The sequence below is a fragment of the Schistocerca americana genome, chromosome 3 (assembly GCF_021461395.2).
Source record: "Schistocerca americana isolate TAMUIC-IGC-003095 chromosome 3, iqSchAmer2.1, whole genome shotgun sequence".
NCBI lineage: Eukaryota > Metazoa > Arthropoda > Insecta > Orthoptera > Acrididae > Schistocerca > Schistocerca americana.
In genome coordinates this window covers 775,884,165-775,899,313 of record NC_060121.1, presented here as the reverse complement: position 1 = coordinate 775,899,313, position 15,149 = coordinate 775,884,165, and the positions used below count along the sequence as shown (strand labels likewise).

Here is a 15,149-nt window from a genome sequence, read left to right as displayed (position 1 = left end):
TTTAGTTTATCATGATATTCTGATGCAGTTTTGTTTTGCTCAACTAGCCTTTCTTTTGGACTGCCTCAGCACTTATGCTTGGAGATTTCACGCTTTGTCTCATTCTTTCTAGAGTTGTCAGTTTCTCTCTTTGTACATGCTCTTAGATCTTTATAGGTGCAAATTTCTACTTGCTCTCCATTGTTACTAGGTATTCTGGGTACGCAGTAGAGCTAGCACAGAAACTAATAAATGACAGCTAAACCCATTATAAAATGATAATGTTAATGTGAAAGTAGAACAAAAACTAAATATTGATTCTTCATTGTGTTACTTTGGGTGTGATAGAGAAATAGTGAAGGTAACACATTAGTAGCAGTGCTGAGAGGAAAATATTTGTCCTTAACTTTGAATTTCAGAAGAAAAGAATGCAAAATGCACGTGGCAAGCACCAAGTAGAGTTAAAAGTTATGTAGGATGTGATTACTTTAAATAAAATTTTCATATAAAGTGATTGTAGGCTAGTAACATGTAAAATAAAAATAAACACAAAGTTAGAAATAAACAAAGTGTACCGGTACCAATCTGGAACATAGTGCATAATTTATTAGGGGACAGAGAGCACAGCAGACGAAATTAAGCAAAAAGGTCAGCATCTTGGAAAATAAAGATTATGCTGACACTGGCAAAAGACACAATTTTAATTTACTGTAAGTAAGTAGCAAAAAACATTGTAGCTATGGAGAAAGTAAAAGAAACTCTCAAGTCGAACAAGGCCGCTGTTAAAGATAAGCTGAGACATTTGAGTAAAAGATAATTACAACTTTATAGAACAACCTGAACTAAACTAAACTGTCTGGAAATATCTCTGAGAGCATGTAAGAATGTACAACAAAATATGATTAAAAACACAATTCAAAACAATAAGAAGGCACAAAAAACAAAACAAAAACTTATTGGACACACATTGTGTTTCGTTAGTTATGGTGGCTGTTACAGTAGTTAACAGCAAAGACAAAATTGTCCAATTATTCTAAATATTGTAGAGTTTGTATAGTTAGAGAAATGAATCAGAAATAGAGCTAGGTAATAATAAAAACAATGTCAATCTGAAAGTAATGCTAGTTGGAGTTTATAAAGTCAACAGAGATGTGAGTAAAGGAATAGTTCTGGAAGGTTATGATGTTTCAGGAGAAACAATTAAAATTGGAGGCAAAGTAATGTGAAAGAAACATGAGAACTCATTTACAGAAGTTTTGTGAAAGGAGACAGTTCTCTGAAGTTAGAAATAATCTGAAATTGTTTGGCTCGCAAGAAAGAGGATAGAAAATTGTAGACTTATTAGTGTCATGTGCACGAGGTTCAACATATCTGTTATAATTGCCATAGACTGTACTTATTTAACTAGTGTTAATTTACCAAAGGATGTATTGTTAATGAAAGTATGATCACATACAATATCAAACAAAATTTGGAACTGGATTGATGATTTCTTGGTAGAGAGGATGCAGCGTAGTATCTTGGACTGAGAGTCACTGACGGGTGTAAAAGTAACTTCAAGTGCACCCCAGAGAAATCTCTTGGGACTCTTGACGTTATGTTGTGAATTAATGAACAGACAGACAATATTAATAGTAACCTCAAAATTTTTGCACATGATGCAGTTATCTATATTGAAATACTGTCTGAAAAGAAACTGTCCAAACATGCAGTCAAATCTTGATATAATTTGAAAGTGATGTATAGAAATGTAAAAATTGTGCACATACAAAAAAGTAGTTGAAACCAGTCAACTATGTGCTTATATAGCGAGTGTAATTAATTGATGTATAAAATGAAATAAACACATAGTTTCAGTTGTAGCTAAAACAGGTGGTAGACATTGATTCATTGGTAGTATATGGGGAAATTTTATCAGTCTACAAAGAATACTGCATACAAAACACTTGTGGAATCCACACCAAATAGTACTAATGGGGCATATTAAAATTATACAAAGAATGGCAACATGAATGGTCAGATGTTTGTTTGACCCACTAGAAAAATGCAAAAAAATTTGAACTGGCCTACGTAAAGAGCTTCAAGAAACAGCGTTAGGTGTGGAATATAGAAATGTACTGCAATCCCATATGGATTGCTCCCTTATGAACTGCACAGACAAGATTAGACTAATTACAGTGCAGATAGAGGCATTTAAGTAGCCATTCTTCCTGCACTTCATATGTGAATGGAACAAGAAAAAGTCCTAAAGGTGGTACAATTAAAGTACCCTCTGTCATGCACTTCACAATGGTTTTTCAGGGACTGTTGTAGATATAGAATATGTATGTCAGAGTTGAAATTTTTATTAGGCTACATCAGGATGGTGGAAAATTCAAAACTGACAGAAGATCCAGTCAAAGGGATTTCATACTATCAGCACTGCTCTTAGCAGTACTAGTGGAAATTATCAAACTTGTTAAGTGTGATAAGGAAGAAGGAACTAATGTTAAAGGAACATATCTGAAGCACCTTTGAGTTGCTGATGATATTTAGTTGTGTGTCTCTGTAGACATACTTCAGTAACTGATGGAAGAACTTGATAGAGCAAATGTGCTTGTTCTAACATAAATCATTGTTTCATCATTAACATTACTAGATTTTAAATACTGTGAAAAATTTAAATTGGTGGCTGATTTTGTTTGCAAATCATCCCAAAATATATCACCACATGCCAGTGATGAAATGGATATCGTTACAACAACAATAAAAATCATACTTAACTTGCATGCTGAATGAACATATTCAAGATCCTTAAATCAAATAACATAACTCAGATGTAGTTCTTTCCATTTTTATTCTAGATATGACAGATAAATTCACAACTTTCCACCAATTCTATTTTACATACAAATTCGAGACCAATCTGTACCTTCATAAAACACTACTAAACTGACCAAATATAATCAACCATAATTTGTTCTGAACTGACCATTGCAGATGTCGCCATGTCACCCTGTGTTAGTTTTTGAAGTGAAAATAAATCTACTTCTTTGTTAAGATGTAATTAATATAATTAAAATAGAATTTTGTAACTCATGTAATTCCACTATAAGAGTCACATTAAAATTTACTCAGTGTTTTAAACTATCATAATTACAATGACTGTTTGTAATTTTTGTTTTGTCAAAGTTACCAGTACTAAATCTTTCACACTTGTTTGTCACTTCTCTCAGTTTAACATTTTTCTTATTTGCTAACGGGTTTAACATTCACCCACATCAATTTGAACATTAATTAGTGTGTTAACCTTTTCAGTAAATACAGCTTTTACAAAACTGATATCTTTTTATGCAAGTTATATGAATTAAATGATGTTAGCAATGCACTGTTTCACATGTGCTCGTTGTTGAGTGACATTATTAGTTTCTGAAATTACTGAATGACGTATATAAATGAAAGAAAAATTAGAGAAAAATAGTCATAAAAGGAAAGTACTAAAGTGAAACTTAAAAACAATGCAAGGATTACAAGATGAATCATGAATGGGAATATACATGTGTATTGGATTATATCATGTTTTCCAATACTACACAACATTAGCCATTACATTACAGAGAAAGCCTGAAAATAAGTTATAATAAGGCATTGAAGGAAAGTGGTGCACACTAACAATGAACACACAGTATGAGTCGATGAAATTTTTTATTTATAATTTCTTAGGCCTAAAAAGTTCTATAAAAAAATAAAAAATAAATGCCAACTGTTTCATACAGCTTTGAAAAATGTTTAAAATCATTTCCTTTTTTTATCGGGAAAAGTAAGAGAGCAGGAACAGTGATGATGACACGAGCTTTTAAAGGAGACATTACCTTGAGCACTGCATGCATAATCTTTCCTGCTATTTAAAGGATTCTCTATTGAAGCATTTTTGAGATTGAAAACTGTTGGAACTTTTTTAAACCTTTGGGCATAGATGATAGAAATATATCAAGGCCACAAACCAGCAGACTGCATTATTTACATAATCCACCAGATAAACATCCTCTGGTACTCTTTAAAATTGTGATAATATAATGAAACAATGGAAAATCCAGAATGGAATCGCAGATAGGCTCAAAAAAAAAAAAAAAAAAAAAAAAAAAAAAAAAAAAAAAAAAAAAAGACTGTGTGTGTGTGTGTGTGTTGTTTATTTTTGACAAAGGACTACCAGAGACTGCAGTCATGTGTGTGTGAGTTGAGTCTGTGTGTGTGTGTGTGTGTGTGTGTGTGTGTGTGTTGTCATCTATTTTTGACAATGGCTTTGTTGGCTGAAAGCTTATATTGTGACAGTCTTTTTGTAATGTCTATCTGCGACTCACTATAAGGTGAGTAGCAACTTTTCTTTTCATAATATTGATATTATAATTTAAACACTGAATATCAAATTTTCAGTTGGCACCTTATTTGATAAACACAATTTGGAGTGACAAATATTTCTCTAATTTGCGTTATTTCTTTCTTTTAGGCAAATGGTTTGAAAAAACATTATTCTATTATTCCTAACTTTTTATTTTCAACTTTTGTTCAGAAAGCATGAAGCCAAATGAAAAGATGTGAAAACATTGGCAATCACAAACAGGGCAAGACTTGGTAGGGAAAGTGTTAACGTCAGTAAATAATTATCCCAATATTCTTTCACATAATTCCAAGCTTCTGAACTATCTTTTCTGTTGTGGTCCGTCTCACAGATTTCTTTGCCTTCAGTGTTGCTGGAAGGTCTTCCATGTTTACTAGGCGTATGGTCAAGATCCCTGACAGCTAGCACCACTTTTGTCAGCTTTTAACTGTGAGTTGTTAATGGCTGCAGGAAGAACAGTACTTATGTACAGAGCTGCGACTGAGATATTACCATAGAGGCATTTACATAATCACTTTTCTAGCGTCTTCTGTTTTCAGAATGTTCTGAATTTAGTACTTGTTTCATAGGATGTCAATTTGACAGTTAAACACCACACTGATGTAGCTTTTTATGTGCAAAATGGCTAGGCCTTGAAGAGATGAACCTTTTTACATTTCATTTACATAGGTAGCAACAATGTTCATGAAATGTTTCGCTGTTCCCTCAAATAAATAATTAAGTTTTTCTTAATTATCCTGATTTCTTTCAAGCAATTAAATCCTTTTTCGCAAAACTGGTCTATTTGATGTCCCATTCATGCAATTCCCACTCCTCATTTGGTTATGAAAATATGGACAAAAATTTGCTTCAAATTACTAATTACAATTTTCTTAATTATGTTGATTACTTATAAGCAATTAAACACTTTTTTTTGCAAAACTTGGACTTAGGCTGGTCCATTTGATACCCCATTGTCCATTTTCCACTCTTCTTCGACTATGAAAATTCGGAGAAGAATCCATGCGCAGTTTAGTTATGCAGATTGCTTTTAAGCAAATTTAATATTTTGTTTTTGCGAAACTAGATCTCACAATCATCAATTTGTCCATCTCTCATTCTTTCTTTGGCAGTGAAATTTTGGACAAACTTTTTTCCTTAAATTACTGTATAAGTATTTTCTTAAATACATTTCTCACTTTCAAGAAAATAAACCCTTTTTTATAAAATTAGACTTCACACTGTTCAGTCTTATACCTCATTTGTCCACCTCCCACGGTTTGTTTGGCTATGAAAATTCAGACAAAAGCCATTTGCAGTGATATGACTTATAGGGAGTCATGTTCTCTTTACATTCAAATGTTAGGTCAAAAATTTTACAAATTTTGTTTCTCATTTCAGTGTGAATAATTGTATTGCTGTGCATAATTAACAATGGGAATAAACTGTCAGTTTACACAGTATATTATTTTTTTTCTTATTGTTGACATTCTCCTGATTATTTGAATTTTTGATTTGCCAGATCAGTACTGAGCAAGGCAGTGCAGTCATTAGGACACTGGACTTGGGAGGATAACAGTTCAAATCTATGACTAGGCATCCAGATGTAGGTTTTGCATGATTTCCTTAAATTGCTTTATGCAAATACTGGAATGGTTTCTTTGAAAGGACATCCTTCCCTAATCCAATTATCAAAGGGAGATAAAACCATAATCTTGCTTCCTTCTTTTTCAGTAGTCGCACATTCTCAGGGTGGAAAAGACTGTATTGTACTCACTGTAAAAGGCTGTTACTTTGAAAAACATTATTGACAAGTTACACCAAACAGGTACACATATTCAGACCAAGTCCACACAACATTATCCCAATGTGATCACTATACTGCTGACTGAAGTGAAGTACAATCCTGTTCGAGTAAACAGCCAGTAGTCAACCTAATAGAACAAGCCGGCATATCTATTGTATATTATTTGCTCAAAGCTATTATAGATTGCTGATTCTGGGGCTGGACTTCTTGTTTTAAACCCAGTCAATGGCAATCAGTTTACATCATGTGGGATAATGTCTTCCCAGGAAGGGGGGTGAGAAGAGTTACAGTTGCTTTATTGCAGCACTACTCATGGTGAAAACGGGTTGAGGCTGCAGTGGTGCCACCTGTGATGTATGATATGACTGATGGTCAATATCCTCAGAGAGCAGTAACAGATCATTTTCTGCATCTCTGGTGGACAACGAGATGATTACAGCACTCACGTTTGAATCTTTAATTTATCATCTATTGACATGACTTCGCTGTCACTATGAATGTTCTGGCAAAGCCACAGACAGTCCCAGCTATTAGTGCGTTTATTACCATGTTACTGATTCTGTGTGAAGTCCTAATAAATATGATAAGGTGAAATATGAGAAATATTTTTATTGTGTAACGAACTGACACCCACAGCATACTTCATTTTCGTTAATTGTAAGGTTTGATAGCAAATGAAGAAGAAAAGTGAAACAGATGTTTTTCAGCTTCTGATGAAATCAGTTATATGAAGCTGAGCAGATTAGAAGAACATAAAGTGAAATACAGTGTTTGCAAATTATGTGTCAGTTGTGTGAACATATTCAATTTGGAGCAAAAACTGCTATAATCAGTGGCACTGATGTATGCTTTTTGCTATGGCACTTAAAAATTCAAGTACTACGTTTGTCTCACAGGTAATTGCTTCATATTGCATAACAAGATCATCTTATACAGTGAGGACAAGATTAGAATAATAGCGGCACACGCATAAGCATTCAGACTATCATTCTCCCCACACTCCATTTGTGAATGGAACAGTAAGGAACCCTAATAACTGGTACAATAGGACATACCCCCACCTATGCACTTCCCAGTGGTCTGCAGAGTATAGATGTACGAGGTCCATTAGAAAAGTATCTGATCTTTGGCCAGGAAACACAAACCGGCATATCTGGAGTGTTGGACACCTAATTACCCTCAAAGTAGTTCCCTTGCACCACACAGCATCATGTAGGTGATGGAGGGCATCCCTGTAGTACTCTTTTGTGGTTGTTTGATCCTGTGGTGTATATTCATGGTGCATCACACAAGTCGAAGAAAGCAGTCAGTGTCACTTTGACATTTCTGCGCCCTTGGCAGGCCTTCTTTGGTCTTGGTGACGAGGAATGCTTTCACTGTGATTACTGGGATTTGGTTTCTGGGTTGTACTTATACAACCAAGACTCTTCAGCAGTGATTATGGCATTCATTAAGTCGGATTCACTGTTTGTTGAGTCCAGCATGGCCTGTGAGACTTCAACACGAGGTTGCTTTTGCTCTGTCATCAGCAGCTTAGGCACGAATTTTGCTGACCCCCTCATCATGGCCATATCTTTGGACACAACAGAATGTGCTGAAAAAGTGTTGATGACCATCTCTGCCACAATTTCCCTGATAGTCACGTGATGGTCCCGCTTCACCACAGCATGCACTTTGGCAATGATCTGGTCGTTTTGGCATGTTGACAGCCAAGCAGAGCATGACTCACTCTCCACTGATGTGGAGCCATCTTTAAACTGGTTGTACCACTCTTTACTCTGTTTAATGCCCATAGCATCAGCACTCAAAGCTGTCTGAATCTTTCAAATGGTTTCCGCATGGCTGCAGTTTCTGGCAAAATTTGATGCAGTAACACTTCTCCAGTAATTCCATCATTTTCCTTACAATGAAAAACCAACACAAACACTATACACTACTCCACTGAACTGCTGTTTGCCAGCAACTGATGCTATCAACATGTGGGAAAAATTCACGCAAGTGCATGAAGGTTCAAGGTCAGCTCTTGCAAGTGTGCTGGATTCAAATAATCAGGTGTTTGTGGGAGAAGGGGGGGGGGGAGGGGGGGGGCGGAGCAAAGTTTGATGCTTTTCTAACAGTCCTTGTAGATGCAGTATTACAAGATCCAGATGCAGATGTGTTTTCACTGATTACTTTCAGTATTAGAAGATAGGAGTAAGCATTCTGAAATCATTTGAACTATGCTGATGAGATAATATTAAAATTTGCTAAATAATTTTGAATTATTTTTAACAATTGATTAGATGTTCAGTCAGATTACTTTCTGAATGTGTTTTAAATGGAATATTACTTTTATCTGTAGCATCACATAAAAATAAAACAAGATTTTAGTTTTCTTTCTTGAGAATTGAGTGAATGATAAGTTATGAAAGTTAGCTTTGTAACAGGCGTATGGTGGAGGACAGAAGTAGTTTACAGGTCAGATTTTATTTGGATAAAGGCAAGTGAATTTATTATTCTGTATTAGTGTTAAAACTGATACAAATTCTGGCAAACGAAACGTTTGGAAATTGAGTGAAATAATTGATTGTTCATTGCAGTTCTTTCTTCTTTCAGGCCGGGAGGTGGAAGCAGAGAAATCCTTCCAAGTGGAGGATATGCAGTGTATCAGCACCAACAGCAACAGCAGCAGGCCAGCAGTACTGTGGGCCACCATGAATTTTCTCAGGTCCTTATCTTATGAATAACTTTCATCATATTAATCACATTTGTTTCTCTTATGAAATTTTCCATTAGCTTTAGATAGATGTAATTATTCTTGCGGTAAAATTGGACCTTATTTTTTTTATCTCGTTATGAAGAATTTGAATTATTGTTGAGATCCAGTCGCTGTCAATTTTCTTGAATATCAGATCAGTCAGTGGAGTCAAGTCAAAACTCAAATCCCTGCTGGGATGTATCCACCTATAAAAGGTTTAAAAATTATTATCTGACCACTCTGTGAAGAGAAATAGATTATTTTCCAGTTTATTTATAGTATGTATTCTACAAGTATACTTGTTATCCACTTTCTTGCACTTTTGTCACAGCAATAGATCAAATGATGGGAAATTATGAGAGAAAAAATGAAATTAGTGTATTTCGTATTATTAGTCTGGATGTAAACTCTTGCAACAGTATTAAGGAAATGAAAACATTTAGCTAACAGAGTAAGATAAGATGACTAAAGTGACCAATGTTGAGAAAGAGCTTTTGAAATGTTCTGGGAAGGAATAGACTGGATACATATAAGCAGCTTTCTACTGATAACCAATAATCATCCATCTCTACAAAGTTTTAAATATCACCCTCAATGTTTGTCTACTTGGAGCTTGCCAGTGGAAGAATGTATACTATGTATTATAGATTCTATATGCATAAGAATCTAACTTGCTAATACTATAGCAAAGCATAGAATAGTTTGCTTTCCATACTATAAAATATGAATGAAAATTGTTACATAAAACTGTGAAGTAAATACTCAGTTGAAAAGCTGAAACTTTACACAGCATGAATCTTCCAGACAAATTGGCTTCCATTTCAGAAGAGCCTGATCTACCAAGTGATAGAGTACACAAACTGATCATACGAAGAACAAAACCATTCACTGCGTAGAAACAGCAAGAGAAATAAACAGTAGATCACAGATATAATAGTGGCTCTGATAGATGAATCATATTATCACTTGCAAAGGTGGAGAAACAAAGAGAATATTAGAGAGAAAGATAAAGAAAACAAGGAAAAGTTAAGAATAAAGAAAAGAATACTCATTGACATAGAGAATCAAGTAAAAAAATGGATAATCATAAATGACAGTAGAATAAAACCTCAGGCCATCATAAGTGGTGCCACACACAGATGGCAGAGAATAATGAAGGTGGCTTCTTCATACACATTAGGATATGACAGAAGTCTGGAGAAAATATTATATAAAACTATACAAAAATGTCACTAGTTATATCACAACCAGAATTACTCTCCACATGAAAACATTGTAGGTTTTATAGGGTATCTACTGCTTGTTATCAGCTTCCTGAATTATAGCTTACCTACATTTTGCATCTTGCATGAAGTCATCCACAGTTTTATGGAGTCCTGCAATTGTAGTTTCAGTGTACAAATACTTTCTGATTGCTTTTTCTAGGTGCTTAATACTTATTCTTTTTTTCACTGGGTTCTTAGTACCACTTTTCAAGCTTATCTACATCAACATCTGCATCTACTTGGATATTCTGAAAATCACACTTAAGTGCCTGGCAGGGGATTCACTGAGCCACTTTCGCAATAAGTCACTATTATTCCAATCGTGAACAGCGCATGGAAGAAATGAATACCTGTATCCTTCTGTGCGAGATCTGGTTTTCCTTATTTTATTATGATGATTATTTTTCCCTATGTGTCAATAAAATGTTTTTGCATTTGGAGGAGAAAGTTGGTGATTGAAATTTCATGAGAAGATTCTGCCACAAGAAAAAATGCGTGTGTTTTAATAATGTACACCCCAAATCTTGTATCATGTCAGTGACACTCTCTCCACTATTTCTCAATAATACAAAATGTGCTTCTCTTCTTTGAACTTTCTTGATGTACTCTGTTAATCCTGTTGGGTAAGAATCTCACACTGTGCAGCAGTACTCCCAAAGAAGATGGACAAGCATAGTATAGGCAGTCTCTTCAGTAGATCTGTTGCATCTTCTAAGCATTCTGCTAGTGTTCTTTTCAATTTAAATTCTTCGTAATCTGCAAACGATTTATTTCCACAGTTCCTTTTTGTTCTGAACTTTCATATTTTTTGCTCCCTGATTAGTGTTGTTTTAGCTCTCATTTAAACATTTAAAAGACTTCCATCCAAGCACCAAATTGATTGATGCACAATCCTTTGCTCTCCGTAGACAATTGCTTTTTAGAATTAGCTGCTGTGCTTCCTACATGAGTGAATCTGTTACTTTCCATGGAACCTGAATTTGTTAATGAAGTCAGCTTATTCTTGATTTTAACCAGCATTCCCTGCCCCCCCTGTGTGAGCTATTTTTACAGCTATTGTTAATTGTGCACAATAAGAGGGAACTATTCTTAGAGCCACCCAATAACCTAATACTGCTAGTACAATTATTGTTCTTTATTCTCCAGCTCACACTGGAATTATCCAGTGATGCAGCACCACTTATTTAGTTACTGAAGTGCTTTATTTTAGAATCACTGTTTTTGGTAGATCAGAAGATTTATGATGTTGTTAGCCCTCATATATGAGAGTAGTAACACCCAGTTATTTGTTTACCCATCCATTATTGAAAATGTCATGGTGCAAGATTTCAGCTGTTCAACCAGAAACCTATTGTGAAAAGAATGAGCGATATGGATTTATTGATGTTGAATTAAATTGTAAGACATCAATTAAGTCTCTTTATGTCTATTACATTATGTAAACATTAATTTGACTATGTGGCATTACATGAAAACTATTTTGGCCAGGCCAGTGAACTGGCCACTGTCACCATCGACACATTCACCTGTGGCCATTGGGTTGCCGTACTCCTGGCATTGTCTGCTAGAGTCAATCACATGCAGCTGAAGACACCACATGCTTACTAAACATTGGTGGACCACAACAGCAACCTGCCAATTTGTGTGCACAGCAATACATCATCTTGTACATATGCCAGACTTCAGCGGGCTCCTGTAGAGACATCAGCATCACCCGCCATCAGAGCACACATCCAGCCAAGGTTTTGTGAGCACAGCACTATGTTGCATCTGTACGTCACGTATCACCTCATGGAAATCCTTCTGCCTGGGCGCTGGGCCAGCTGCATCTTGCAGCCCTTCTGTTGGCAGCATTCCCCAGCAGCAGATCAGCACAGCCCTGGAATCTGACTGGACATCAACCCAGTGCAGCCTAGGGCTCCAACTGGACTCCATCCTAGACACCAGCTGATGCTGTTTGCCTTTAGTCATAAGCTTGCATCAATTGCCATCCTTCCTTCCAAGGGCGGCTCAACGTCACGAACAGGTGACAAGGCTTCTATCAGCATTCCCGAGGCACTCATCTGTTACTGCTAGCTTTGGGCTCGACTGCTGCGATGCCTTCCCTGGGCATTGATGCCCTGACTGAGCCTATTGGCACCATTATGAATCCAGAGGCTGTCATAGATTTGAGTCCTCATCTTCTGTTGAGTGTCAGTGCTCTGCCGACATCCCACTGGCTAGCATGCTTCCACCCAAGCTGACGGCACCATACACCACACCACTGTTTCTGGTCACCATTTTCTGTGCCTTCCCAGACTATCCAGTGGCTGCCATCACTCGCTCACTCACTCTGTCTTCAGCCCACGAGTGGCCTACCGGGACCATCTGACCGCCGTGTCATCCTCCGAGGAGGATGCAGATAGGAGGGGCAAGCGCTGTTGGGCATGGCCAGCATTTGGATGGGTGACCATCCAGTCCCCAAGTGCTGTTGCCATTTTTCTGGGTGCACTCAGCCTCGTGATGCCAATTGAGGAGCTATTCGACCGAATAGTAGTGGCTTCGGTCAAGAATACCATCATAACGACCACATCAGGAATTTTGGCCCATATTTCTCTCCATCTGGAACTGCTCTTCTGCCACCAGCACAGCCTTCTCTTCTGCCACCAGTGCCACTCTCCCTACGGCTGCAGGTGCAGCTCATTCTGCTGCTGATGTGGCTCTCCCTTCCACTGCCATTATGGCTTTTCCATTCTGCCACCAGCATGGCTCTCCTTTCTGCTGCTCGCACGGCTTTTCCATTCTGCCTCCAGCACGGCTTTTCCATCCTGCCACTGGTACGGCTTTTCCATTGTGGCACCAGTCTAGCTCATCCATTCTGCTGCCTGCACAGCTTTTCCATTCAGCCATCCACATGCTTTTACATTCCGCCGCTAGCATGACGTTGTCCACTCTGCTGCTGGCATGAACTTTTCCAGTCTGCTGCTGGTACTGCTTTTTCATTCTGGACTGCCACACCTTTTTCAATTTTGCCAGTGGTATGGATGCTTCTACTCTGCCACTGGCATAGCTCCTACTCCCACCGGTACAGATCTTTACCTGCTTCAATGTTAACTTTCAGATGGGCCTTCAGATTTCAATTTTTGTGTCTACTCAGTACACATGTTTGCTACTGGTGTGATCCCTTCTGATGCCGGCACATCTTTATTTTGCCACTGGCATGGCCTACTTACCTGATCTGACACTGTCTTCTGGACAAGTCTTTGTGTTCCTGTTGTCTGCCTCATCTGTGCACAGGTGCTCATCTCTAATTTTGGTGCCAATTTCTGTGCAAGTTTCCAATCTGATTCTTCCTTCTGTGTCATTGGCACTGGCACTGCCACCTCATATGTCTTGTTTCTCTGGCATGTTCACATCACAGACCCATTCTCTTCTGGCATCTGTGATGTGCCCACTGCCCTGGACTGTCTCCACCCACAAGGGCATCTTCTCTTTGGCTGAGCCTATCAGTGTTGTGGCTTTGCCAGCAGTCAAGCCAATCTCCCGAAGGCCATTGATGCCTCGACAAGATCCCAGTGGTCCTTCCACTGTAGCTACACCCATCAGTACCTCGATGATTCTACCATCTTTTTAAGAGGAAAGGAGTATTGTGATCAGGCCAGTCACCTGGCCACTGCCACTGCCGGTGCATACACCTATGGCCAGCAGGTTGCCTTACTCCTGCTGTTGTCTGGTGAAGGAGGCCACACATAGCTGAAAACACCGCACGTTTGCTAAACGTTGGCATACCACAACAACAACCTGTGGATTTGTAAACATTGTACCACATCACTCGGTGTACGTATCATACTTCAGTGGGCTCTGCTAGAGGCATAAACATACCCTGCCAACAGCATGAGCATCTGACCACATCATGTCTGCACATGATGTGTCATCCACGGAAATCATTCCTCTAGATTATTTAAGGCACTGCACGACCACTGCCCGATAACGTCTGCTTACACTCTGGGCTCTATGTAGGTACACCCTGCAGCCCATATATCATTAGCATTCACCAGCAGCAGTTCAGTGCAGCCTGGATTCCAACTGTGTGTCAACCCAGTGCAGCCTAGGACTCCAGCTGGACTCCAACCTAGACACCAACTGCACATCACCTAGGATGTTGTCGCTTGGCCGAGCCCATTGGTGCACTGGCATCCCTGTGGCTGCCACTGGTCGGAGCACTGGTTTCCCATCAGCTGCCAGCAGTTAACAAACTAGCAATATTCTGGGCATTTAAAAAAATTCTTCAGTATCTCATATTAACTAATAGGAAATAAGGCAAAAATGTAAGAAGAGAATATTATTTCAGGAAAATAAAAATAACATAGCCTTATTTTTTGAAATGTAATATTGACTCTTGCCACGAATCGGAACTTTAAATGCTTAATTGGCTAAACTAGTCTGAAATGTGAGAGTTAAAGGATTACTTGAAAAGAAATTCTCAGCTACAACTGACGGAATAACCGTTTCTGATGAGTAAAAAGGTATTAACCTGGACAGGAGGAAGTTTGGCTCACATTTGTTGGGAAAAAGCCACATGCGTGCATGCATCCAGATTGGCTGCAACAATTTTAACAAAACTCAGGTACCATAAGTACCATGTGAATAAGACATCTGTATGTTCTCTATTTGTAGGGGTGGGGGTGAGAAAGTGGTGATATATAAGCATGATTTGGTAACAGCTGAAGCAGTTTCAGCCAAACTAGGTACACATATGTTTTAGTATCTATTGAGATAAAATATTGCTTCCACCTTTAGGGGATTGTGTGAAGGTTTGATTTTAAAACAATTGGCTTTAGTGTTGAGTGCATAGTTTTGGTGATGTTAGTCTGATTGGCCAACATTCCAATGACATTTTACCCCTAGGGGTTTGGTGTGGGATATGCGGTGGAAATGGGTGATGCAAAAATAATCAAGAATGGTGAATAAATGGTATTCAGTGTTTCCAGGTCTAAACCATAGCAGTGCTGATGAAAATTGACC

At 37.8% G+C, this 15,149-nt stretch overlaps 1 protein-coding gene across 4 annotated transcripts in view; it reads left to right on the top strand.

Moving 5' to 3' along the window:
• LOC124606742 (ankyrin repeat and BTB/POZ domain-containing protein 2) overlaps positions 1–15,149 on the top strand; it is a 651,374-nt gene that overhangs the window by 367,690 nt on the left and 268,535 nt on the right. For all 4 annotated transcript variants that reach the window (XM_047138777.1, XM_047138776.1, XM_047138775.1 and 1 more), the window contains one exon: positions 8,739–8,850. In XM_047138777.1, the coding sequence (XP_046994733.1) occupies positions 8,739–8,850 (112 nt within the window). The remainder of the gene's footprint in view (positions 1–8,738; positions 8,851–15,149) is intronic.